Source organism: Alosa pseudoharengus, unplaced genomic scaffold, assembly GCF_046254945.1.
Source record: "Alosa pseudoharengus isolate Yale_2024_CS ecotype anadromous, Long Island Sound unplaced genomic scaffold, YU_APseudo_1.1 YU_APseudo_1.1_scf_23, whole genome shotgun sequence".
NCBI lineage: Eukaryota > Metazoa > Chordata > Actinopteri > Clupeiformes > Clupeidae > Alosa > Alosa pseudoharengus.
The window spans coordinates 27,168,321-27,196,269 of NW_027468685.1; the positions used below are offsets into that span (position 1 = coordinate 27,168,321).

A 27,949-nucleotide genomic window follows, 5' to 3' on the forward strand; every position below is an offset into this window, starting at 1 on the left:
ACAAGTGCAGCTAACAGCACTTCAGTCAATCTACACACACACACACACACACACCACAAAGGCTACCTGCTCGCCACTTAACACTGGGAGGCAATGTACTCTCTTTGTTGGTCTGTCTGACTGTCTGTCTGTCTGTCTCTCTCTCCGCCTGTCTATCATTTTCTCCTGAATTAATAGCCTGATCCCCTCATGATGAGGAGAGGAATGGGAGTGAAAGCAGAGAAGAGAAAGGGAGATGAGACTGAAAGAGAGAGAGAGAGAGAGAGAGAGAGATAGAGAAAGAGGTTAAAAACTATCCCTGGAGATAAGCAAATGCAGAGTGGAAGCTCCAAATGCCACAAATTTAAACACAATCATGTAAGACAAAGACTTACACACACACACACACACACACACACGTACACACACAAAAACTCTGCTGCTCACCAACGGAGGAACTCTCTGCTTCACAGCCCCCTCCTCCCCTCCAGCCTCCCTCCATCCTGCAGCCCTGCAACTCTCCTCTCCTTACCCAACAGCTGAGCTCCTCCCTGGAGAGCACAGCAGCTACAGCTCTAACAGGGGCTGGATCCCCACGTACCATCCCAGAAGCCTGTTGGCACTTTCCCACAGCAGGAACTCACAGGCGGTTTCAAGGGCGCTGGCACCTCTGTGAAGTTTTCCACTGCAGAAACCACCCCTACAGGTTCTCTTTCAGAGCCAAAAGAAGTCTCTATAGGGCCGTTTCAACTGCTGAAACCTCCCCTACAGGTCCTCTTCCAGGGTCAAAATATGTCTCTAAGAAGTAACGTATGTCTGTGAGGCCCTGAAGGGCTTTTCACATGAGAAGCGACATCCTAGTATATTCAACTCATTTCAATGAGAAGTAGGGCGGACAAAGTGGACAATTTTGGGGGTACGTCGGGCGGGCACTGTTCCGACATTCTTGTCGCTTGCGTGCACAAATCAAGAACATGTCCGGCCACCTCGAAGTGGACTGATGAGGACTGAGATATGGTGAATATATATATATATTAATGAATCATTGCGAAGCTGGTATATTTATTAATCAAGCATCTACAGCTGCCATGAAAGGATTTAATCGAGTGTTAGCAACTTGATAGCCAATTCAACTGTCAACTGAACCTTCATGTAATCTAGTGATTATGTGGAAAATCTCCTGGTATAACAGAAATATATCACTATTATGTCATGCTCAAATTGGTATTGTGAGCAAAGAACAAAATATCAAGCTGTAAAAAATGGCCTGTTCTGACGTTTATCCAGTAGTCGCGTCTGAAAGGGCTCATTAGGGGACTGTTGCAATAAGCCTTCGCGCCACCTGGTAAGCTCTGGGAGTTCCAGCGGTGGAAAAGTGCCTCATGACTTATCCTGCTGGTCACAGGCCAGTGCTTTGGCCCCGTCCAGTGGTGGTCTGTTTATGGTGACCATTCTTTATTTCGCACTACTGACCGGAGAGGCTTATCCATTCTGTGACTGACTGTAGATCATCACACCCATGGCTACGCTTACATGAGCGAACATTAAACAAGCAGGTTCAGAGGGCTTTCAAGTGCTTTTCTTCAAACAATACAGATTAAAAACTTTGGTCATTTACCGTAACCAGCACCAAAACAAACTACAAAAAAGACACAAAACAACACACATACACAACAATACATACAAGAACAACAGATACAACAATACATACAAGAACTCTAAACATCAAGGTAAACCCTGAGTTTTTAAAAAAGAAAAACTAAAATCCATTGTACAATATTGGTCGACTGAAGTCACATGACTCACATGAGATGTGCTACTGATGCCAAGAGGCGGTGATGAGGACAGGGAGGCTGGATTGGTGGATATGGAGCCTGATGGGTGAAATGAAATGGCAAGCAGAGTGGAGCTTTTAAGAAAAGCAGGTAGAGGCAGAGCAGCAATTTACTGTAATCACTGCCAACGGCAGGGCAGGGGGTGGGTGGGGGGGGGGGGCTGAGATGGGGGTGAGATGGGGATGAGATGGGGGTGAGGGTGGGGGCTGTACGGACCAGTGAGGTTGAGAGTGAGTACCACCCATCTGACTGAAAAACTGGCACACAGCTGTGGGCACTTAACAGACGTGAAGCGCTGGATGGAGGAGGCAGACAGGAGTTCACACAAACACAAACACACACACACACACACATACACACAAGCACCCAACATACACCCAGCCAACATACACACACACAACACACACACAGGAAACAACACTTAATGATGCCAAGTCCAAAAATCACTGAGGCAGTCTCATTAAAACAAGACTGAGCGCTGACTCCCAAGACAGACAGAGAAAATGAACGAATGTCTAACGGACAGTAGAGCAGATTAAAGCTGCACTTCAGCCTCTTTCCACCGCTGCTGTTGCTTTTAGATGATTAGGAAAGAGATGGAAACTTTCACGATGGATTACATTGATGGATCGTGAGCTACAGTATGATACTGGACTGGACTGAAGAGTTTTATAGAAAGCTCAAGGAAGAAGACAAAAGGTTATTATTTATGGACATGAAAAATAGAACTCATTCCAGACAAAAACAACAACAACAAAAAGCCATCAGAGTGAATTTGTAAGGGTGCGATCAGACAGGACGTGCTTTGCCGCTTGTAAAACTTTTTTTTCAATTCGAGGCACGCCTTGATAAAAAAAAACAAGGCACACAACACGCGAGGTCCTCTAGGCATATAGCCAGGGCGCAAAACGCTTACTGCCAATATGAAACAACATAAAAAAGGCGCACCTCAATGCAAAAAACGCGTCCTGTCTGATCGTCTGATCGCGGCCTAAGGGATATGTGGAGAATCTAAGGCGATTTGCGGAGAGCGTTTGACACCACCCTATCGTTAACGTGCTTAACGTGCTAATTACCAACAGCAGTGAGCAGCACCAAATTCCTGGGGGTGCACATCAGTGAAGACCTCTCCTGGACCACCAACACTGCATCACTGGCGAAGAAAGCTCAGCGCCGCCTGTACTTCCTGCGGAAACTCAGGCGAGTGCTCTACCAGCTATCATGACCACATTCTACCGAGGCACCATTGAGAGCATCCTCTCCAGCTGTATCGCTGTGTGGGGCGAAAGCTGCACTGAATACAACAGGAAAGCCCTGCAGCGCATAGTGAACACAGCTGGAAGGATTATTGGTGCTTCACTCCCCTCCCTAAAGGACATTTACACCTCCCACCTCACCCGCAAGGCGACCACAATTGTGAGTGATGCAAGTCACCCCGCTCACAATTTGTTTGATCAACTGCCCTCTGGGAAGAGGTCCAGAAGCCTGCGCTCCCGCACCACCAGACTCACCAACAGCTTCATAGACCAGGCTGTTAGGATGCTGAACTCTCTCCCCCCTCTCTCCCATCCACCCTCAGCTACATAACATCCTGGACTTTGGACCCACAATGGCTGCCTTGCACTACTCCACTTGCACTACTCCACTTGTACACTTGCACACTTTGCAACTTGTTGTTGTTGTCCAGTTGTCCTGAAAACACTTCTGAACACACTTCTGCTGCTCTTACATAGCTTGCACCACTATGCCACTTGACTACTTAGGTCAAACAGAACTACCTCAGCCATTTATTGGCCTGACTTTTGCACTATTATATTGACTGTCTATTTTCAACTCAAATTTTGCTGCTCTTATTTTCTTCATTGTATGTGCCTTCTTATTTTTACTTTTTATATTGTTTACTTGAATGTTATGTTTGTCTGTGGACCTAATTGGTAAAATATGTCTCGTCTCCACCGTGGGATAGTGGGAAACGTAATTTCGATCTCTTTGTATGTCTTGACATGTGAAGAAATTTACAATAAAGCAGACTTTGACTTTGACTTTGATTTCGTTGGAAAATTCTAAAAACAACGATATTTTTTAATACTTCAAAATAACATTTGATTTGATTTGAACAAAATCTAGTTTGGTTCTTACCGGGGCTTTTACTGCCTGAAATATCCGATTTTGTTTACCACACTCAGAGTTTAGTGCTGGGCTGGTGGGTACTTATTCCCAACCTTTCTCACGGCACATCAACGGTTAGCACGATAATTCTCGTCGTCGCAATTCAAAATTCCACTGGAGCTCCAATCGGATTTGTACACGCAGCCTTACAACACTGTTTACAATGGTAAAATGTAATTTTTGGTACATAGCTAATTTAGACAAACTTATGGTGAGGGTGCTTGCGTTTTTTTAGGAATCCGCCGTCTTGGTTTGTATAGAAATTAATATTAAGTGACACATACACGAGGTTGGTAATATGTGACGTTCCAATACATACCATCAGCACCATACAGTACAAGCCAGAAGTTTTTCACATCTGCATGCCTTAGTTAGCATGATTTATTTCAGCTACTGTGAAAGGTGTATTTCTGACAACTGTGTGGGTTAAGCTTTTTGCATAGGAAGGTATTATATATATGTGTGTGTGTGTGTGTGTGTGTGTGTGTGTGTGTGTGTGTGTGTGTGTGTGTGTGTGTGTGTGCGCACGCTTGTGTGTGTGCATGTGTGTGTGTACCCACTCATATGGCCATGTGGCCATGTGCACACTGTCACAGAGTGGAATCTGTGTGTGTGGGCGTCATAAGGCAGGAGGCCCAGGATCGTGGGCAGTGCTGATATGACAGTCTTCGCCAAGTTCACCTGTATGAGTCCCCTGCCTACTGAGCCATCACACACACACACACACACACACACACACACACACACACACGCACACACGCACACACGCACACAGACACAGTCATAACAGAACTGTCCTGGCAGCAGCCCTGACCCTACACCACACTGACATATGTCCATACAGATTCATGTACGTAAATTAACATACGCACAGCACAGAAATGAAATAAAACACACACTCTCTTCCATATACATAATTATTACCACAGCATAATCTTCATACACACACAAAAATAACTAAATTAAATATAAACAATCTGTACTGTACATCACCTCCTATAATAAACACACACACACACACAAAAAACGGGCAACTACAACTTCATGATTTTTTTTCAGGTTCAACCACATAATAACCCCAAACAACGGCAGTGGTAGCATAGTGGCTAAGGAGCTGGGCTAGCATGTAGTAGCCTGATAAGTTGTGGGTTCAATTCCGGACTTCCACTGTTGTGCCCTTGAGAAAGACACTCAACCCAGAGTTGCTCTGGAGACAATGGCCCTTGTAATATAATTTAGAATATGTGAGTCACTTTGGATTAATGTGTCTGCTAAATGAATACATGTAGATGTATTCTTTCTTTCAGAATTTAAGACTGATGTGCCGATTGCACAGCTTCGCCTGAAGCACAAGTCATTTTGAGTTGTGTGTGTTTTTCAGTCTTTTGACACAATTGAACATGCGACCAATGTTGAACCCTTTGAAATCATGACTTTATATCAGCTGGCTGATGGAAATGTGTTAGTCTGGGAGACGGTCACCTCTGGCGACTGACAGGTAAAGAAGTAGTCGCAAAAGAAGAAGAAAAAAATAGCCGTATTGGCGCTGCAAACATACTGTACACACACCCATTCACTTTCACACACACACACACACACACACACACACACACACACACACACACACACACACACACACACACACACACACACACACACACACACACACACACACAGGTGACAAAAGGTTAGTTCCAGTACTACGGGTCCTTGCTGACACAAGGCTTTTGCATTCCCAGGTTTGATGTGTGTGCCAAAGAAAAAGAATACACAAGCATACACCCACACCCACACCCAGACACACACACACACACACACACACACGGATCTAACAGTGAGAATGCAGCGAATACTAAACTAAGCCAAAGGAGGAGGATGAGAATAAAAGTTCCCTTATGAAACCACGCCACTGAGCTATGACTCATCAGATGACACGTAGCAATTACACTAAGAAAATAATTAATGCATTCCCTCCTCCACCTCTTCCTCCATCACCACCCCCACCCCCAACACACACACACACCTCCCAGTTCCTTAAAGGGTAACTTGGCAGGATTTCCCCCTCTGCTGGAGAAATTGTGCATTATGCTATTTCAAACTGTGGAAAAAGGTAACGATAAAGCACATGAATTTGTTTACAAGCTAGCAAAATGGTTAGCATAAGTTCGGCAGTCAATGTGGACGTTACAAGGTAAGAAACACGATTTAAAACGAGTTTCTTGTTTCTCACTCCCGTTTCCGGGACGGTAGTCTCAATGTTGCAAGGTTGGTTTTCCGCCTGGGGACGCTAGGGGCAGCGGGAAAAGTCACCATTTTCACCGGAACAGGTCATTTAACCATCCAAATGATTTTTTAAACGGGTTTATTACGTTGAAATAGTTGCCAAGTTCCCCTTTAAGATTCACCAACACAGTTTTATTACCCAGCATGCTCTGCTGCAGGGCTGCGGGAGCATGGGGGGGGTGGGGGTGGAATAGGTTTGTCACATCGTCAGGGAGCATGGTGACTGAACACCACGAAGATGACAGGGGTGAGGAGAGAGAGAGGCCGCATCAAAGAGATAGAGTGTGTGTGTGTGTGTGTGTGTGACCATGTGTGTGTGTGTGTGTGTGTGTGTGTGTGTGTGTGTCTGTGTGTGCGGGTGTGTGCCTGCTGCATTAACAGAACAGCATCCTGTGTGTGTGCTCCATCAACAGGACAGTGTTTTGTGTGAGTGAGAGAGAGTGTGTGTGTGTGTGTGTGTGTGTGTGTGTGTGTGTGTGTAGGCCACATCTACAGGACAGTATCTCTCCTCAGAGATACAGAGATTGACAGGAGGAATCTCTTGCCCTTTCTCTCTCTGTCTCTCTCGTGTTGCAGCAGGACTCTGAGCTGACATGTCTCTCTCCACTGCAATAAAAATAGGTCTTCGTGGGATCACACAAGTGCCTCTTTCTGTGTGTCTGTGTAGTGTATGTGTGTGTGTGTGTGTGTGTGGTTGCGTAGAGTATACATAAGTACACATAAGCAGTGTGTGTGTGTGTGTGAGTGAGTGTGAGAGAGAGAGAGAGAGCGACTCACCGGTCCGTCCTGGCAGCCAGCTGTCTTGTCCACATACAGGCGCTGCTCATCAGACACCTTTCGCTCCCTGACCTGCAGCCAACAGAGAGGAAGACATTAGAGTCCACGACACACACACACACACACACACACACACACACACACACACACACACACACACACACACACACACACACACACACACACACACACACACACACACACACACACACACACACACACACACACACACACACACACACACACACACACACACACACACACACACACACACACCTCCTCAGATCCCCAGTTCAGACACACTTGAGCTGCACCAGCACCAGGCAGAGGCAGTGGTTGACTGAGCCGCACAAGCTTACACAGATCATTCTCCCTCTCCCTCTCCATCTCTATTCCTCTCTCCCTCCATCCCCTATCCCTTTCCACAAATCCCTGCATCCCCTCTCTGTCTCTGCATCCCTCTCTCCCTCAGTCCCCCTCAGTCCCTCTCTCCTTCTGTCCTCCACACTTTCCACTAGAGAGGTCTGGCCCACTGAAGTAGAAGGCTCCTTTCCCTTTTTTTGTCCCCCTCTCTCTCTGCTCTTCTCCTTCTCCACCTCTCACTGTCCCTCGTTCCCTGTCTCTTTTTCCCCACTCCCTCTTTCCAATGAAGAAGGGAAGCAGGGGACTCTCCTGCCTTAGGTCAGTGCTATACTTTGTGTGCCTGCAAGTATGCAAGGCTCTCCTAGGGTCCGAGTGGAGGCCGTGTGGGGAAACCTGCCCAAGCCTGCACAGCCTCCAGGCTACAAGAGCATCAAATGCTCATGGACAGACTCCAAGTACACTAGGAAGTATGATAACAACCACAAGGCCCCAATGGCGTCCACAACCGTCTGTGTGCACGTCCACAAGCCAATAAAATCGAGATTTCCTCTGTTTGTTCCCATCTCCCCTTTTCCCTTGCTCTTTTTCTCCATCTTTCTCTCTCCGTCTCTCTCTCTCCGTCTCTCTCTCCTGCTCCATCTCTCTCTCACTCCCTTGCTCCATCTCTCTCTCCATCTCTCACTCTTTCCACTGGAGGAGTCTGGCTCCCTGCGCTCTGGGGGTAAACACTGCTGGTGGAAGCTATGCCTGGCACCAGAGGACTCAGCTGACGGAGGGTTTTTAACCCATGAAGTGCTGACAGAGACCTCACCTCGCCAAACAATATTTTCTTTTAGAGTGCAGAGAACCACATTAACATACAGAAATAGGGTGAGAAAAGATTTGTGTATTTCTGTCTAGTAACAAAAGTCTAAAAAAAGATTTAAAAAAAAACATTACTGTAGATGTAAACAACACAGTCACTAGATCCATAAAAACCATGACAATGGGGCATACTGTGGCAGATGTGGCAATTCTTTTCAAGGTTTTGTACACGTGCAAGTGAGACTCATTGGTACAGTGTCAAAGTGAAACGCAGTTCTGATGAACCTCTGAAAGTCAAAGCAAAACAGAACCCGGCCAGCAAAGAGCAGTAGTGGCCAGAATTTACAGAATTCTTTGGGTCTCAAATCTTGGTGCCGTGATGTGTCTGCCTTTCTGTCTGTCAAAACAATTCTGCGATTGTAACTACACTTCTGTCTACATAGTCTTTTTGCGCTCTCTCTCTCTCTCTCTCTCTCTCTCTCTCTCTCTCTCTCTCTCTCTCCTTAACGGTGATGAAAGATAAAGGCATGATAAAAGAAACAAATGGAAAAAGCTGCACATCTTATGAACATCTCATGCATGCCAAACAAAAAACATTTGTATGCAACATTTTCATTTCTATGCAACAAAAAAAACCAAGCTGTTTTGTCCAATCAATATGTTATGACCTTTCATTCTACAGACTGAAACAAACAATCCAAAGTTTCATGAGCACAGCAGAATCCTGTTATCACAGTAATTCAAGTATACAGCTCTGGAAAAATGAAGAGACCACTGCACATTTTTCTGATGTCATCGTACGGTTGCTGAGTGACATTCAAATGAGTTGACGGTCATATTCAAAATTGAGAAACCACTGCAAATTTGAATATGACTCATTCAGATGTCAGAAAATGTGCAAAGGTCTCTTTTTCCAGAACTGTATATCTAGTGTATATCTATCTGGTTCAAATGTATCGGTCACATTGCCAATGCATTTGACTTTGCGAGACCAAGGAATCCAAAAATCCCTGTACTTGTCCAGTAATCGACAATAGCAATACCGAACCCCACCATCACATGTACCGTAAAAACCTTACCCAGCCATCCCCACACACAGCGATTTATAGCTGTTTCCTGCCTCCTGTTCAAAGACCCATTATCACAACTTTCATTGTGGATCAAGCACACAGAAAATCCAACCTGCGACACAAACAACAGGTATGGAAACAGAAGAGCAGGGGGTACTGTGTGTGTGCTGTGCGCTGAGAATCTATATCAACGTGGGGACACCAAACCACAACGGGGACGCAACGCGTTCAGACAGATGTTCTCCTTCCCAACCACGATGAGCCTAAACACACGACACATTCCACCTCCGCTCACACATACACACACGCACACACGCACACACACACACACATACATACACACACACACACACTCCACCTCCGCTCAGACTTCAAGGAGCCGAGTGAGGGGGTGAGGGGAGCTGGTTTCAGACAGTGCGCTGGAGCAAACAGAATACATCAAATGCAGCAAGGTACAGCAGTCTGGAGATGCTCCCAAACAGCTGGGAACAAAAGGGCATGAAGACACCAAATTACATTGTTTGCCCCCCCTCTCTCACTTTGTGTGTGTGTGTGTGTGTGTGTGTGTGCGTGTGTGCCAATGCCTATTCAGGACAGAGGGGCTACAACTAGACAAAGAATCCAGTCTTCTGATTCCTCTGCACAGCAGCATACTGTATACAGTATCTGACAATCTTTCCCAAAACACGGAGCAAAGACAATAAGAGCAGCTTTGTTTCCAGATGCCAATTATAAGGTTCAATTGGAACACTGGCCTACTTTTAGCTTGCTCAATCTGTCAGACTGTTCTTCTAAGAGTTATATGATACAATCACAATGTCCATACCTCTTCTCATTCACTGGGCACACTGACTACCGGCTAACCTTTTCTGTGAGGTATTAAAAACACCAGCTGGATGCTGGCATGAAAAATGCAATAGTAACTAGCACAAGGGTGTGTGTGTGTGTGTGTGTGTGTGTGTGTGTGTGGGTGGGTGGGTTAGATGATGTTTAAATGCATTGGAGTGTGAGCAGGTCTACAAATTCTCTACAAATGTGCCCTCCCCCAAGCTTTTGCCATATTTACGTCCCTCACACACACACACACACACACACTCCACACAAACACTCCATTTTGTTCTCACACTCCCTCTCCATGTGTCGCTCTCAATCTCTCTCCATCCTTCTCACAACTTTCCTCTTCCCCTACAACTCACACTCCACCCCAAAGACACACACACACACACACACACACACACAACACTAGAGTGGTGTGATTCTCTGTACTGCAGAGTAAAACATGTTGGGTAGAGGCCAAGTTGGCGAGCCAGGCAGGAGAGTCTACTGAGAGGTTTTAATATAATACATGCCAGACACCATGAGACTGCATGAACCAAGGCTTTCCTTAACCTGCCTAAGTCAGCATAAACCCCTGATCCCCCCCACACTAAGAGGGGCCTTTTACTTCCAAAGCCTCTAGTGGATCCCAAAAGTCTCAGCACGCTAATAACAAGACCTCTGATTGGCTAGGGATTTTAGTTTGAACCAATCAAAAGCCTCAGTGGTAGTTTAGTTGAACAGTGAAAGTGAATACTGTGAAAGGTGAATTGGGTTCAAAATGCATTATCCTCCTGAGTAAACAGGAATTGCAGTCACACGGTACAGTGCATAATATATACATTCTGTCTATATGAGGAGACTGGATCAAAGGATTAAAATCATCAAAGACTGTTCTCACCCCAACCACAAGACTGTTCAACCCACTCCCCTCCAGGAGGCGTTACAGGTCTCTAAACACTGAATTCAGAGCTCACCCAGGCTAAATTAGCACTGTGCAATAAGAGCTCCTGACAGATTCAAATCATCTGCATTCTTCTAATACTATGGTTTCAAATCTCAGTACCATGATGTGCCCTCCAATTTCTGTCCTTTAAAACAGTTCTGTCATTATCACTCTATTCCTGTCTGCATACTGTAGATTGGTTCAAACTAAAATTGGTTTAAGCCCCATCCTTCATCCGCCGAGAAGAACCGAGACGGACTCTGTGACTCTGACAAACAGAGGTCATTGAGGATTCTCCCCTTTCCCTTCCTCTCAATTGTTCCCCCATTACGGAGCCATTTAAATGGCCGTCGGAGTTCTGAGGAGAAACGCTGTGCCAGCTGACTGGAAACAGAGTGGGCACTTCCTCGCCCTGAAACAGGAGCATGGCGGACGAGCCGTTCCTCCGCTCTGAGGAAGGCAGATGTGGCTGGGCTGTCACCTTCGATTACCGCTCATTCGATGGCAGCAAATAAACAAAATGCATCTACTGGCAGAGGCGCCCCCTGTTTAATACAACTGAGGACCCACTCGAGAGAGAGAAAGGCACTCAGCATAGAGAGGTTTGTGTGTGTGTGTGTGTGTGCGTTGTGTGCGTGTGGTAAATGAGAACAAATGAAGTATGCTTGTGTATGAAGGTACCTGTTTGTATGCATGAGAGTGTGTTACTGTGTGCCTGTGTGTGTGTGTATATGTGTACATTTTTGTGTGTGTGTGTGTGTATATGTGTACATTTGTGTGTGTGTGTGTGTACCAGTGTTGGGCAAGTTACTTCAAAATCGTAATGTACTATGCATTACTTATTACTGTCATTTCAAAGTAATTTGTTACATTATAATATTACTGTCTCTGAATTGTAAGGCATTACACTACTATTGCATTACTTTTAAGTTACTTTCACCAAAATATCTAGAAATATGGATTTGCCATTCTAAATGCAGTTTATTATGCTCAATGCAGCTTGCTCTTCCAATGGAGGGAGATCTGGTATAGCATAATGACTGAGCTAGGCTTAAGGCAACAGTATGCAATAGGCACAGTGCTCATAATGCAATACAAGGAACAATCATAGTCAGAATTTGGTTAAAAACCGACAAAAGGTCAAAGTCTGGTAAATTGTGATAGAAATACTGTAACTTTAAGGCCAAGGCCTACTCATTAAAATCAATAGAGAGCCTACTATATTGTAAATCAACGCTTAAAGGAACCATATAAGATTGTGGCCAAAACGGGTACTACAATCACTTTCAAATTACTGTAGAGCGGTGTATCCCCTTCCCCTCCCCTCTGACTGGCAGAGTTGGCAACCGGATGACGAAACACTACTGACTTTGTGATTAGTAGATAGGTGGAGGGTGGCGCATTAGGCCAAAACACAACATGACAACATCAACATCATTTGAGGGCTGCAACTTCACTTTTTAAATGACAATATCCTGGCCAGATTACTGTTGTCAGTGATATAAGTATTTGAAATGAACATGATTTCTTAATGTCTAGTGACATATCAGGGCAATTTTATGATTAATTGAAATACAATTTTTACATATGGTTCCTTTAATAAAGACATGTCAAGATGGTGGCCTGCTGGCCATTTCGGTGCCCTAAGTGAGTGGCTTTGAGTGAGTGACATTTAAATGATAACTCAAACACCTAAAGTAAAATAAAAGGCCTATTATTTACAGACCATTACTGTGTATTTTTAAACATTAATTTCTGAAGAAATGCTGTTTTACTTATAAATGGTGCACTGTCACTTTAAGAGCATTGATCTTTACGTTGTCATAATGCCCTTTTGCCAGCTCTTGTTTACAAGCCTTATTTGTTTGAGTTACATTGATAGCACAATATTAACAATAATATGCACAATGTTAAGTTGTTTTAAGCAACCTTCATTGCTTTGGAAATGGAAGTATGCAATGACATGTTGCTTCACATTTCGTTTTGCGAATGTAGCCTAAATGCTTGGAAAACGAATAATTGAAGACCCACCAATTCTAGTACTACGTGGTGATTGAGAGAACACAAACTTGCATGTAACATCGTGTTAGTGCATTTTGACATTGTAAACGTTATTGATGAAGAGTGAAACGCAGTTTGCAGTAAAGCTACTATTCATTGGTTACATTTGGGTGCCCCCTCTGTCCTTTGGTGCCCAACGCAAAGTGCGTGATGCGCGTGGTGGGAGCGGTGGCACTGCCAGGCTACACAATCTTGTTCTGCATTTCTATCCCTTAATTTAAGTTCACAGCACAAAACTGACATGCACAACAGCATAGTTTGTGTTTTATCAAGAATCAAAAAGATTAGCGTGGCACTACTTTAGATGTTTCATTAATTTACTTGTGCTATTTCGCGAGCTGAGAAATCTGTCGGTTTCGCACACAAAGTGCACTAACTATTATGTTCTTCATAGCCTTGTCTCTGACAAGCCTACGCTCATTATTTTCAGCTTATGTCCATCCCGCAAATAGAGTCCGCCTGCGAGTCTGCTGCAGCCACAGTCATATTCAACCAGTATCAGGAGATAACGTTCTACTATTTTGCGCGGATTTTTTCTACTCTGTTGTTCTCGCGTGGTGTTTGCGAATATGTATCAAAACAAAACAAGCGCTTAATTTTGGGTTAAACTGCATTGTAACGCGCGTTACTGAAGTTTGTACCGAGTAAATATTACCAAATTCTTTTTTTGTAATGCCTTACATTACCGCGTTACCGCAAACAGCAATATATTACAGTAATTACATTAATTTTGTAACGCATTACTCCCAACACTGGTGTGTACTCACCTTGGCACTGCTGTCGGAGTGGCGTCTGGCACAGGCTTGAAGCTGGTTCATCCAGAACTGCTGCTCTTTGGCATCGGTGGCTGAGGAGGCACAGAAACAGAAAACAAACACCACTCAATCTTCAGTGAGATGATGGACACAACAGCAGCCGCTCCAGCTCCTTTGGCTGGCACAGACAAAAGCCATTAGTCTCCACAATGCACTGTTCACCATTTGGTTCATAGGGGTGAATCTGGTCTGTGTGACCACATAGTCTCATTTAGGCTTCAGTGTGTGTCTGTGCGTCTGTGTAGTGATGAGATCAATGGATATACATGCAGCTCATTTGGTGTGCTATAGAAATATATATTACACCACTAAATGACACCCCAGTAATCAAAATTACAGTAAATAAAGTAAACGCCATAACAAACATCATGAGGGTCTTTTTGAGCAGGGGTGTCAAACATATTAGGCAGTGGGCCGGAATTATGAGACCTCATGGAGACAGTCATTGTCATGGTCATTTTCATTTGTTCTGCATGGGTATCAGAGTGTTGTTTCATGATATACTCCTTTGTTATACCCACTTATCAGCAAACAAGTACAAATCATGTACTGCGGTCATACACTGCTCTTGAAATGCCCTACTTCCATTTGAGTTTTTTCAGCATCTTCCTTCCTGAGGATGGTTTGTAGTGCTAGGTTAAATCAATTTGTCATATCTTAGAGATATTGCTTATTACATATTGTTGGATGTGAATCTTTTTTTATAATTTTCCCTTCCTACCCAGAACATCTGGGGGGCCCTATGAAACCTGCTGGCGGCCTGATCTGAGAGCCATAAACCTGAGCTTCATTTTTTTGGAGAGAAGAAATTTAATTCTTAGCACATCACCAAGGGATGTGACATCACCAACAAGAAAACAGGGAAGCATCTCTATGGAAAACCCCTGGGGTCAGATGTCCCAGAACATAGGGCAGTCTGCACCGACGTCATACAAAGGCCATTTATTTGGTTCAAATCCTCCTCATCTACCTCAAAGTCAACTTGATGTTCCTTTAAACAACTTGAAGAGGTCAAGTAAACAGATGCCAGACTATGCCCACAACTCCAGGCTCTACAACACCGGCAGAGTCCGAGCAGCAAGCTTGACCTTGTAGATGGCACTCCTCTTTAAAAGGGCCAGTGTGGGAGCTGTTGTGAAAAGAAATAGTCATATGCCTCTGAGTATCTCAAGTACCTGAACATTCATATACTTCTGGGATCAAATGCCTGAACTTCCATATGCTTCTGAAATCAAGTGCCTAAGCATTCATATGCTTCTGAAGTGCCTAAGCATTCATATACCGGTACTTCTGGCATCAAATGCCTGAACTTTCATATGCTTTTGAAATCAAGTGCCTAAGCATTCATATGCTTCTGAAATCAAATGCCCAAGTTTTTGTATCCTTCTGAAATCAAATGGCTAAGCATTCATATGCTTCTGAAGTGCCTAAGCATTCATATGCTTCTGAAATCAAGTGCATAAACTTCCATATGCTTCTAAAATCAAGAACCTAAACATTAAAACATTAACATGCCTCTGAAATCAAGTTCCTAAATCAAGTGTCCATAAGTATGATTATGGTATGATTGAATGTATTCCATCCTGAAGTATGACTGCAATCAATCCAGCTCACAACAACACATTAACAACAGTAGTAGGTTAGTTGGATATTAATAACGACAATAATGTATAATCTATTTTAAGGATAATAGGTGACTATTGTCTCTGGGAATGTTATTTTATTTATTTACTCATTTTATTTGTTAGGGACCATGTACAATTTTTAACATAAATGTTGCCATTTGATGCATTGTACCAGAGTGTACCAACAACACATCTGTTGATACTCATTTGGTTATAATTTAGAAAGTAAATCCTTAAGAAAGTTCATGTACACATGTAGCACCATCCTACTGTGTGTGTGTGTGTGTGTGTGTGTGTGTGTGTGTGTGTGTGTGTGCGTGTGTGAGTGGCCTTGGTTAAGTCAACAAAGGCGGAGTACAGGTCAGTAATTTGCTCCTGACACTTCTCCTGAAGTTGCCTGGCAGCAAACACCATATCAGTGGCCCCACGTTTTTTCGGAGGTCTTGTTCAAGATGAATAGACAGGTGGTTGAGAAAGATTGCAAGTATCTTCCCTGCTATAGAGAGAGGTAAGATGCCACTGTGGTTTCCTTTGCCCTTGTGCAGGTGAATGATGGTGGTTTCCTTGAAATCCTGTGCAATGGTCTCTTTCTCCCACATCTGTAGAAATAACTTGTGAAGCTTTTTGGCTTAAGCTGGGCCAGCTTCATAGAAGATCTCGGCTGGAATTGAGTTTAGACCTGGAGCTTTGCCATTTGAGAGCATATGTATCGCTGACTGAGTCTCCTCGAGTGTAGGTGCGTTATTCAGAGCGACGTTGATGGCAACTTGAGGAAGACGATTGGCTTCAGAGTTAATGTGTGAGGGACAGTTTAGGATGCTGTTGAAGTGTTCAGCCCACCGTTCAAGGATTTCCTCCTTGTCTGTGATCAGTGTGTTCTCCTCTGCACCAAGAATAGGGGATGATCCTGATGTTGTGGGGCCGTAGATTTCCTTCAGGGCACTGTGTTTCATTCCTGAATCCTGAATTTCGTCAGCTTTCCTGCTTAACCAGGACCAGCTTTCCTGCTTAACCAGCCCTGCAACAGAGTGTTTGCTGAACAGTTCTACAAGCGTTATTGAAGGCGGCTCTCTTTGCTATTGACTTAGGGTCACTGAGGCAGGCTTTGTGGAGGCGGTGTTTCTCCTCCAGGAGGACTTCAACGTGGCTGTTTTCATCAAACCAGTCTTTGTGCAGCCTTGAGGCTGTTCCAGTGGTCTCTGATGCAGTAGTATAGACCAGGTCTCTCAGGGTGGCCCAGTTTGTGTCCACATCTTGACTATCCAGGGAAGTGGAATCCAGTCGACTCTAGGGTGGTCACAAAGAACTGTTTCTGGTGGATATCTTGCAGCCTTGATAGGTTCAGCCTTTTGAGATCCTTGTTGCCTTGGGGCACCTTTTTGGTTGGATGTGGATGGTCAGCTTGGACACTATGAGGCGGTGATCGGTCCAACACTCAGCACAGCACATGGACCTATTCACCCGGACATCCTGTCGATCCCTCTTCCTGATATAATCAATAAGGTGCCAATGCCTGGAACGTGGGTGCATCTAGGACGTCCTGTGACGAGTGGGAAGGCAGAAGACTGTATTGGTGATCAGCAGTCCGTACTCGGTGCATAACTGAAGGAGCAGGAAGCCATTGCTGTTACATTGACCAACACCATATTTCCCTACGATGTCGTCCCATATGGTGTAATTAGAGTCTTGCATTGAAATCACTGAGAATAACTTGCTTATTGGCCTTGGGAACTGAGGCAATGATGGCATGTAGGTCCTCATAAAATCTGTTCTTGGTTGTTTTGAGGTTGGTCATAGTTGGTCCATGGTGCAAAGACGCTGACAAGAGTGGCATGCTGTTTGCCAGATAGAACTGGGAGCTTAAGGGTCATGAGGCGGTCGTTCACACCTTTAGGGTGCCCACCTACCTTGCTTACAAGCATGGTTTTTATTGCAAGCCAAACGCCCACCCAAATGAAAGTATACAGGGCCATCATTATTCCCACACTCCTCTATGCCCGTGAAACCTGGACAGTTTACCAACGTCATGCCAAAAAGGTAAATCATTTCCACACAGCATTTCACATATTTTTGTGATTCCTCTATCTGAAACCTCACCAATCACGTTAAAAGGGCTATGTGTAGATTAGAATGTAAGTTGTTAAGTTGTCTTGAACACACCATCCCATTAAAAAGGCTATGTGTAGAATTTGAGTTGTCAAGTTGTCTTGAACACACCATTCAAGACAACCTCTATCATGGCCCCTATCATACTCTTTATTTAGTCTGAACTCGTGTCCTTTGAAGACAGCTTGGACCAACAGTCAGACCCTGCATGGTAAAGAGTGGGACAAGTAAATGAGATGGGTGGAAAATTGATGTCCCCATTCAGCCTCAATGGATTCAGACAGCCAGGAGGACATCGATTGATCTGTAACCACCTGAAGTATGCAGTGAGTCACTCTCCTCTGGTTTAAAAAAGAGGGTTTTTTTTGCCTCTAAATCTCAATCCATCCATCCATCCATCCAGGGTGTAATTTGCATCAGTGGTTGTTTGTGCATGCTGTGCGGTGAATGCACATAATTACTGGGCTACAATGAACAGGAGAGAACCTGGTAGCATTCACTATGCTAATGCGCACCTGAAACTAAGCTAATGATAGCTGCAACAATACACATCCACAGTGCTGCTGGTGCAATATTGAATTTTCAGATGTAAATTTGGGCAACGTCACAAGGCATCAATGATTAAAAAAAGGTCACGGAAATAGAATAGATTGTTCATTCACTGTGCGGGATTTATGAAATAGGATCCAAGCAAACCATAATGTTCAACTGGCTATTAACCCTTTCAGTGCTCCAGGATTCCAGCACCAGAGGTGCGTTCAAACACTTTGAATAGAGGGGAACGATCGAGGCAAACAAATTGTCTTTGTACGGTTAAAATCTGAACTGTTTAATTTGAATGTTTTCATGCAAAGACTGCACATTGTTCCATTTGAACAGTAATCCTTCATCCAGACAAGCATATATTTATGTTCACATTCAATCCATTTGCGAGTGTTTGCAACCATTCACATTAAACTCAAAGCAAACTATAAAAACGGTTTGCCTGCATTTGCAAATTTGGACATACCTCAGTTTGAAGCCAGAGTCAGACACATCTCTGGCTTTTCACTTTCTGCACAACAGAGCCAAGTTTCATTAACTTGGGTTGGTCGAGCCTTGCTCAACTCAACTGAATTAAAATCTGAAGGTGCTACTGGAAGCCTTTTTATGAACTAAATACAAAAAGCATTTAGTCTGTTAAACTAAGTCTCTGCGTGACTCAACCAGATTTATTCTTATGAATATGATAACATTCCCAATTTGATATAATTAATTCTGACACACCAACCTGTTCTGATGTTGGAGATTGTGTGTGCTTGAGTATGTGTGTGTGTGTGTGTGTGTGTGTGTGTGTGTGTGTGTGTGTGTGTGTGTGTGTGTGTGTGTGTGTGTGTGTGTGTGTGTGTGTCAGAGGCAGCAGTGGGAAGATCTGATTAAGTACAATTAAATATGTACCACAAACCATTGTGTCGAGGTGCATTAGACCTGACGTAAGGCAGCCCAGGGTCAGATCTCTCACCAGCAGCAGGAAGCACCAGCCATGCTGTTCACTGGCACACCCTCCCAACATAAGGCTCCTCTTTCTCTCACTCACTCACGCTCTCTCTTCCTATCTCAGTTTCCCTTTCCCTCCCTCAACCCCCCTCTCCCTCTTCCTCTCTCTTTCATCTCCTCTGTCTGTTTCTCTTTCACTCACTCACCCACCTACCTACCTTCTCTCTCACTTATTCACCTTCTCTCTCACTTATTCACCTTCTCTCTCTCTCACCTCCTCTTTGTTTCTCTCTCTCTCTCTCTCACTTTTTCTTTCTCACCTTCTCACTTTCCACTTTCTCTTTTTTCATTCACTCACCTTCTCTCTCTGACTTTCTTTCATTCACTTTCTGACTCTCTCTCTCTCTCTCTCTCTCTCTCTCTCTCTCCCTCTTCCCAATTCACCTCCCCCCATGTCTCTCTCTCTCCTTTAGTCAATCTCTCTCTCACCATGAGCCACTCTCTCTCACACGCTCCCTCACTCATTTGTCCCCTCTCTATCCCTGCTCTTGCTGTGTAAATTGGACCCCTCACTCTCTTTTCTCCTTCCCTCAAGCTTCTCTCTCTCTCTCTCTTGCTTTCTCATCCTCTCTTCTTCCAGTCTCCATTGGATTCACGCTCAGCATGTTGCCACACGGCTCAAAGTGAATCATAATGTCTTTCACCTGCTAAATGTAATTAAAGGCCTTTGGTGAGATTGTCCCTCACACTGAGGGAACGTCTCCTGTGTGACATGACTCAGCAGAAAGCTCATCGCCGTTTATTCACAAATGTGAGTGATTTAAAAAAAACACTTTATATCTATTGCTTTCAAATAAGACTTATCTGTCAGATTTGACACAGGCATCACCATCACCCTGAAAAAGGCAACCATGCCAGCTCTTTAACTGGCCCCTCTGCATCGGCACAGTCAGTCGTTTCCTTTTTTTTTTTTTAACTCCCTGTAATATGAGTCTCTAACAAGTGTAGTTTTTACATTAACGCTTCTGTGTGTGTATGTGTGTGTGTGTGTGTGTGTGTGTGTGTAGGGTCTAAAATAAAAAAGGGTCACTCAGTGAGTGGTTTTCTGTGTGTGAGCTAGGAAACTGAGACCAACTGAGTGCAAGACAGGTCTCTGTGTGTGTGGCGGAGATGTGAAATATCATATAGAGATCGAAAGACATGCTTTTCTGTGTGTGTGTGTGTGTGTGTGTGTGTGTGTACAATAATGCCATTTAGAGTGAGATCTCAATGTGTGAGGAAAGAAACTGAGATCTGTGACATTTAGAGTGTGTGTGTGTGTGTGTGTGTGTGTGTGTGTGTGTGTGTGTGTGTGTACAGAGTGAAACTGGGATCTGAGGTATCATGTATGGCATGAAGGCTGAACGCTGGACTGATCCCCCTGTCCGCGGTGCATTCCAGGTAACCTTCAGTAAAGAGGTTTCTGTGGAGCCACTTCGGTCAGGTGGCGTGTAAGGAGACACACACACACACACACACACACACACACTTCCGTCAGGTGGCGTGTAAGGAGATCCCACAGAGGACTTTTGTTATGGGAAACCAAGCCAAGGATGAAGGCTGTCGTGCCATCAGCCGAGAGTGGACACCACCAACACACACACACAGACACAGACACACGCACAGGCACAGACACAGACACAGACACAGACACAGACACACACACACACCTCCCCAACTGAACCTTGAATCTCTCTACCACTGCAATCCAAGGCATTGTCGCTTCTGTGGAAAATAGCAACAATCATGCACAGATGGTGCCGTAGGATTATTATCAACATCAGGAACATCGTGTGATTGCCCACATTGCTGAAAACGTTGGCCCTTGTCTCAGCTTTCAGACTTTTAATTTACTACACATTCAGACTATTAAACTAAGACAGAGCTAACAGCAGAAATACACCATCATAATGGCAAGAGAGGATTTTTACAGCACTGCCCTAATGGTAAAATAGGGCAAAAATGTGCTCGACATTGCCTACTGTATGCATCCAAAACAATATGTTCATCAACAAACGTACAACTCTTACGCAGGCACCTCATTCTCCTTCTCCTTCTAACAACCTAATACACCTAACATGCACTTACCATGCACTTCCCTCTCGTCTAGGGCTGTGGAATTAATCAAATGGTAATTGATTAATCATGACTTCCATCAATTATGAAAACAACACAATCGAAATATAATGATTACTTTTGCTACATTCAGTTTCATAACAGTGCTCTCATTTTGTCCTCCATGCATGATCTTTTTACATGTATTTTTTCCTGTTGGGTTATATTTTAAAATTCCATTCAAAAATGTAAAAAAAAAGAATACGTTTTGAAAATGGATGATAGTTCCAAAATCACTGAGTAATCGTGTTTAATTATCGTGATCTCCATATTGAACAAAATAATTGTGCTAATGAGGTTTGCCATAACCAAGTAGCCCGACTCTCTTCCTTCCTCTACCTCCTTCCTCTTCGACACTTTGACTTAAAAAATTCTTACTTATATTCGTACTTATAAATTCTGCACTCTCATTTTCTAGGAATAGTATTGATTGATGTAGCATTGATTACTATCAAATGTCTCCTTTGCATTGTAGCTTGAATATTATTCCTCATCTTTGTAAGTCGCTTTAGATAAAAGCATCTGCTGAATGAATAAATATAAATGTAATGTACAATGACGGGTCAAATAAGCTGCGAGTCAATATGTATTCCCAGTGTCATCGATGATTGTCTTTGTCTAAGATATTTATATTGTTTAGGTCTGTCTGCACTCCCAACACATAGATCACAAAGTCATTCAGGGATAAAGAACAAATTTCCTTGCCGTCTCCATTCCCCCCGCAGGATGGATTGAGGAGACAGCACGGCAGACAATCTCTCCCTTCATTTGATGACCGACTGTACCCATCAGAGCTGACTCACAATTCAAATCTACAGTTACATCTTCTGTCTTCTACACAATTACAACAGGGGTGGTAGGATCATAAAGCCACTGTGTAACCCACTACAGCCTATGGAACTATATGGCAGGTTTCATTCATCTGCTTGACAGCATGAAGCAAGACTGAGTGAATGAGTGAATGACTGAGTGAATGTGAACAAGTGAAGGAGTGATTAAGTGAATGAGGTACTAAATGACTGGGGGAGACATCACATGACATGAAAGCCTCTCTCTCTCTCTCTGTGTGTGTGTATGTGTGTGTGTGTACCTTCGGCGCAGGTGCATACCTCGGAGTTTGAAGAGCTCCCCATTGGCCGAGTTGATGACGAACATGTGCGGTGCCTCGTCGCTGGGGGTGACTGATGCCCCGATGAGGGGCAGGGACCCACGGGGCTTCTGGGATTTACCCTGCTCATTCACAAAGTACTGCAGCTGACCCTGGTCTGGGTCAAGGACAAAGTACCTGTGGGGTTTTGGGGGCAAGGGGGATGGAGAGAGAGGAACTTTTTTAGACTACTGTCTGGGATCTAACATGATTATAGCTATCCAATAGACAGACCTACTGTAGGCATACGTAGAACGAGAAAGAAAGAAAGAAAGAGAGAAAGAAAGAAAGAAAGAGGAAAAAACATATAATTATCCCCATTTTTCTCTTCTTGGACATTGTCTCTTTCTGTAAAATTACAGTTTACTGTTCTGCCGGCAGCTGCTGGCTATCATCTCAAAAACTAAAAGCACTCATTAAGGAGAAAAACATCAGTATCAGGGAACACCACAAGGGAAGGGGGGGGGGGGGAGTTCACTTTTGTCTCTAAACTCCTGAGAAACCTCTGTCAATATTTACACCTTTTTCCTAGTATTGTCACTTTTCTGTCAGCTATCAACACATTGCCAGTTGCCTAACTACAAATCAAGACTATTCCACATTCCACTATACAAATCAAGACTATTCCACACCAATGTCAAATTACGACTGAAATGTCCCCACCAATTCAGGTTGAAATGGGGGAAAAAGCGCTCACATGCGCTACACAAAGAGTTAAATCATTTCTCACTTCAGTGCTGCGGATCATCTCGTACAGATCTTGTAATGTGCAGTAGCCTATAAGGGTATATCGCGCTGATTTGAAGTTACCTATAATAACTACCAGTGAGCCGCAGTCTCCTGCGCAGCATGCAGTGCTTCAGCTTTACTTCACTACAACCATGAAGTGCGTCCAAATTCACCCATTCTTCTCTGTTGAACTCCTCGAGAAGTAGGCTACTCCATACCTGTCAACACTCCCGTTTTTTCCGGGTTTCTCCCGTATTTCAAGGTCATCTCCCAGCACCCTCCCGTTTTGTTATTTCTCCCGGAAAACTCCCGTAATTTGCATGGCCATCAAACTTCATTTTAAAATCATTGATGCATTCAGGTTGCCAGATTGTGCATGAAATACACCCTACACATACACAATCACTTAGTTTTAATTTCAACCGTTTTGTCATAGGATAAAACCTGGCAACCCAAAACCCAAATAAGGAAGCGGGTGCCAACTGCGCAGCCTGAGTCTCGTCGTAAGCAAGCGGGCTAGATGAATGGCCTACTCCAGAACTAGCTGTTGTGAAATTGTTGGGAATGTAATTGATTAACACATCACATAAACTGTTATTGAGTGTTGTTGATACACTGAACTTGTTCCCTCAGAACCAAATCTGACAGCAAGCAGCTTTGGAGTTTTGGAAGTAGGCTGCAGGCAGGCAGCTGGTGGATACATAACTGGCATGCGTAAGGTAATGGTAAGGTAAAAGCAACGACCGAAATGCAGTGTTGAAACACGTGTATGAAACGTATTAAATATGCAAACACAGATCCGGTATAAACACTGACGCGCTCACAGAATCCTGGCTCTGAGCCAAAATGGGAGGGGTGGGGCCTGACGTGAGCTGTTATTGGATCAGTCCAGTGTCAATATTTAAATGTAACCAATGGGCCGCTGATAGTCCTTTGTTTGGGCTGATCGTTGGCCAAAATAATTAAATTATATATATATAGCCTATTCTATCGGCCCAAAAGGTGCGTCAGCCCACCGGGAAAATGCCCGGTATGCCAGATGGCCAGTCCGCCCATGTATCAGAATAAACAGCAGACCTTACCGAACACAAAGGTGTAATTCATTCCCGTGTATAGTTAGCTGTTCCAGAGTAATCCGGTTTTGAAATAAATTATAGCAAAATTCAACATGGTCTTTCGGCTGCATTTCTTGAAACTGAGCTGTGCTTACATCGCCTAGATATCTGTAAATATTAGAATCAGAGAATATACAGGCAGCTCTCGGTTAAGAGTTTGTCAATGTAGCCTTATTGATTTCTTTTCACAAAATGCTAAGCATGCATGTATTTAAGTTTCTTAAAACTGAGCTGTGCTTAAATGGGCATGATTTCATAACAGACCAAATAGAAAATAAATGTTAAATATAGCCTACATATCTGTAGCCTACATATTAAAATCAGATTATGTAGGCTACACAGTGTAGTTAGATCAAGTTGGACAGTAGCACATTTTAATAATTTTTTATCTTATCTTAGCTTTTATCTTGATTTTGATTTATCTTAGCTTTTTTCGGGGGGGGGGGGGGTAGTGGGTAGTGTCCCCACCAAAGCTCAGACCAAACCTACGCCCTTGACTCCACAAGTGAGGCTGTGGTGGACAATAGTTTTGCTTAATGGATGACTAAGCCATTAATTGAGCCGCCACTGCAGCGGTCATGATTGAAGCAAAACATCCTTGTTTTGTATTGGCTCATTACATTCTCTGCAGGCGTTTTGTTCAAATTAGCATTTCCTTAGTATCCAGATGATTTCTCGTCCCCATAGCACATCCATTAGCTATTGGCTTTGTCAGGTACCACCAATTTGAAGAATATTTAACAATTTCATATTTTAAGCAGATTATGTTCTGTGTGAACAATCCTGCTAGACAGAAAGAGTCTGTGCTAAAACAAGGTTCTTCAGCGTTGAAAAGTATCCTAAAGGTGTAAGCCCAAAACCCTTCATTAGGTGATTCAAAGCTGTACAATTACAGTACAGGCCCAATCTGTGGTCTTGGTTACAATGTTTCCAGAACATCTAAAATTTCATACCTCTGGAAGAACAAGGACACATTATATTTCCCATAGTCTTGTTACATTGTTTCGCATTTTAATGCATTGACATTCTTTTTTTGCTCAACCACAAAAAATGTAATCTTATACCAAAGCTCATACCTAAAGATGTACAGACCATCCAGATCAGCAGATCAGATTTAAAAAATATTGAAAATACTATAAGCCTATTATCATTTAAACATGGCGTTTTAAGAGAACTGTGTTTGTACCTTCTGATAAATCATCCTGATGAAATTTGCATTGCTAAAGCTCCTTCACTAACTGAAAAAAACCACGGGAGACCTGTGATATACTGATGGGAGAATGGAGAGCCCTGGTCCCCAGATACAAGTATAAGTATAAGTATATACTCTTTTGATCCCGTGAGGGAAATTTGGTCTCTGCATTTATCCCAATCTGTGAATTAGTGATACACACTTAGCACACAGTGAACACACAGTGAGATGAAGCACACACTAATCCCGGCGCAGTGAGCTGCCTGCAACAACAGCGGCGCTAGGGGAACAGTGAGGGGTTAGGTGCCTTGCTTCAGCCGTGCCTACTGGTCGGGGTTCGAACCGGCAATCCTCCGGTTACAAGTCCGAAGCGCTAACGAGTAGGCCACGGCTGCCCCTTGCCCTGCTTACCTGCTGGGGTAAGGACAGCATTTGCAGATCACAGCACGCCCTTAAAAAACTGAAGGCCAAAAAAATCACTGGATTACTTTAAGATGACATCAGTCTGGCATTTGATTGACACCAGGCACTGGCACTTGGGGATCGGTAGGCAAAGCATGATAGGATGACACCAGACTAGCTTTATGGAGGATGACATCATACTTCCTACTATAAAGATTACATGGTTGTGTAATCAAAGTCCAACCTGATTAGGATTGAGTTATTACACATTAGCTATTAAGCTAAAGGGAATGGCAGTGACTGTGGACTATAAAAACGGCTCGCTCCTGGCAACCATGGTAACAAAGTTTTAAAAAAAGAAAATCTAGAACGCCAAGGTCCACAGCAGGGCAACTCTTCACAGTGCACAGTGTTTGTGCATAATTATCACCATTGCTAATTGCTTGTGGTGATTGGGTTATTGGTGCTTGTTCTAAGGATCTCTTCTCATAGCATGTCATAGTGCCCTGTGAATGCCTGAGGTCCTCAATGCTGGGGTCCCACTGGGCATATGATCAATGTCACTACTGAAGAGAGTGATTAAGGACGCCGTTGTATCGACTGTGCATAGGAACAAGCTGCACGAGCCATTATCAGGTCAATAACTCCACACCTCCGGCCCTCACTCTCTCTATCCATCCATCATACCTTCTCTCATACTCAGGAGGAAGAAACGCACTCCACCTCCTCCTTACTCCCTTTGTTGTGCCCACCCTCAGTTTCTTTCTTTCTTCCCTCCCTCCATCTCTGCCCTCATACATTGAAGGAACAAGCACACTCGTCCTTCCAGCTTTCTGTCCCTCCCTCCATCCTTTTCTCTGTCCTTCTCTGAAGCACAGGGGGGAAACTTCCTTCCTACTTCCTTTCTGTATATCCTTCCCTCAAAAAAAACAGGAGGAAGAAATATATCCCTCCCTCATCTCTCTATCCCTCCCTCCATCTCTCCTTTAATCACTCACTTCTTGCATCCTCCCTTCTTCGTTCCCTTGACATGGAAGGAGCACATACACCTCCTTCCTCTCGCCCATGTCACTCCTCTCCTCATGGCTCTGTTCTGCCCAGAGATGACCGCTCATCCTCCTCTTCATGCTCCTCCTCTTCATCATCCTCCTCCTCCCCATGTTCCTCATCCTCCTCATCTTTATCTTCATCCTCCTCGTCATCATCTTCCTCGCCCTCTTCTTCATCCTCCTCCTCGCCCTCTTCATCATCCTCTTCTTTTTCACTCTGTCTTTGTTCTCCATTTAAAGACTGCAGAGAACCGTTCCGCTCCAGCAATCCTCTGTCGTCTCCCTGCGGGGAACGAGCATGTTCGCCAACGTCCCGTGCAGGACCGGCCGCTCAGCTCAGGCTCGCCTGGCCCTGATTATGGCCCTTTACTTAGGCTTGCATCACTGTCCTCCCACTACACTCTCTTTCTCTCTCTCTCTCTCACGCATTGCGCACACACATGCAAAGGCACACATACACTTTTTCAAACGCATGCACACACACATACTGTACAAAGGCACGACTCTCTCACTTAAACACTCACACACTGACAAACACGGTCATGACCCTAATCTTCATCACTCTCAGAAATCACTCCAACCTTTACAGAACAGAGCTGCAAACTTTTTTGCCATGCACAATTTCAATCTCCATCTCTCACACAGGCCGTGCACAACCTTGTATGTACATGGTGTGTGTGTGTGTGTGTGTGTGTGTGCGTGTGCGTGTGTGTTAGATTGCTATCCAATGCTACGCATGTCATCTTGCACAGTCATGATTCCAGAATGCTCTGTGTGAGAGCTCGTCATCGTTAGCGTTTCTGTGCAGATTGCTCTCCACAGGAGCGGAGTCTCTGTGACTTTAGAAGAGGTCATAGGGGCAGCTAGCTGTGAAGTGGCTGATGATAAAGCCCTGCAGCTGCAGCGCTGTACTCCTCAACTCTCTCCTCTTTGTGCTCTCTTCTGATGGGGAAGAAAGACAAAGCAGTACAACTTTCCTAGCAGAGGGCAGGCTCAGTGCAAGCTCTCAAAGTTGCCCTTTTGGTACCTGAGATTT

At 44.1% G+C, this 27,949-nt stretch overlaps 1 protein-coding gene across 1 annotated transcript in view; it reads right to left on the minus strand.

The window, feature by feature from the left end:
- Positions 1-27,949, minus strand: part of osbpl10a (oxysterol binding protein-like 10a) — a 75,352-nt gene that overhangs the window by 39,356 nt on the left and 8,047 nt on the right. The window contains exons 2-4 of the mRNA XM_076302179.1: positions 22,389-22,564; positions 13,871-13,950; positions 7,044-7,115 (exon numbers count right to left, since the gene is read on the minus strand). Of these exons, the coding sequence (XP_076158294.1) occupies positions 7,044-7,115; positions 13,871-13,950; positions 22,389-22,564 (328 nt within the window). The remainder of the gene's footprint in view (positions 1-7,043; positions 7,116-13,870; positions 13,951-22,388; positions 22,565-27,949) is intronic.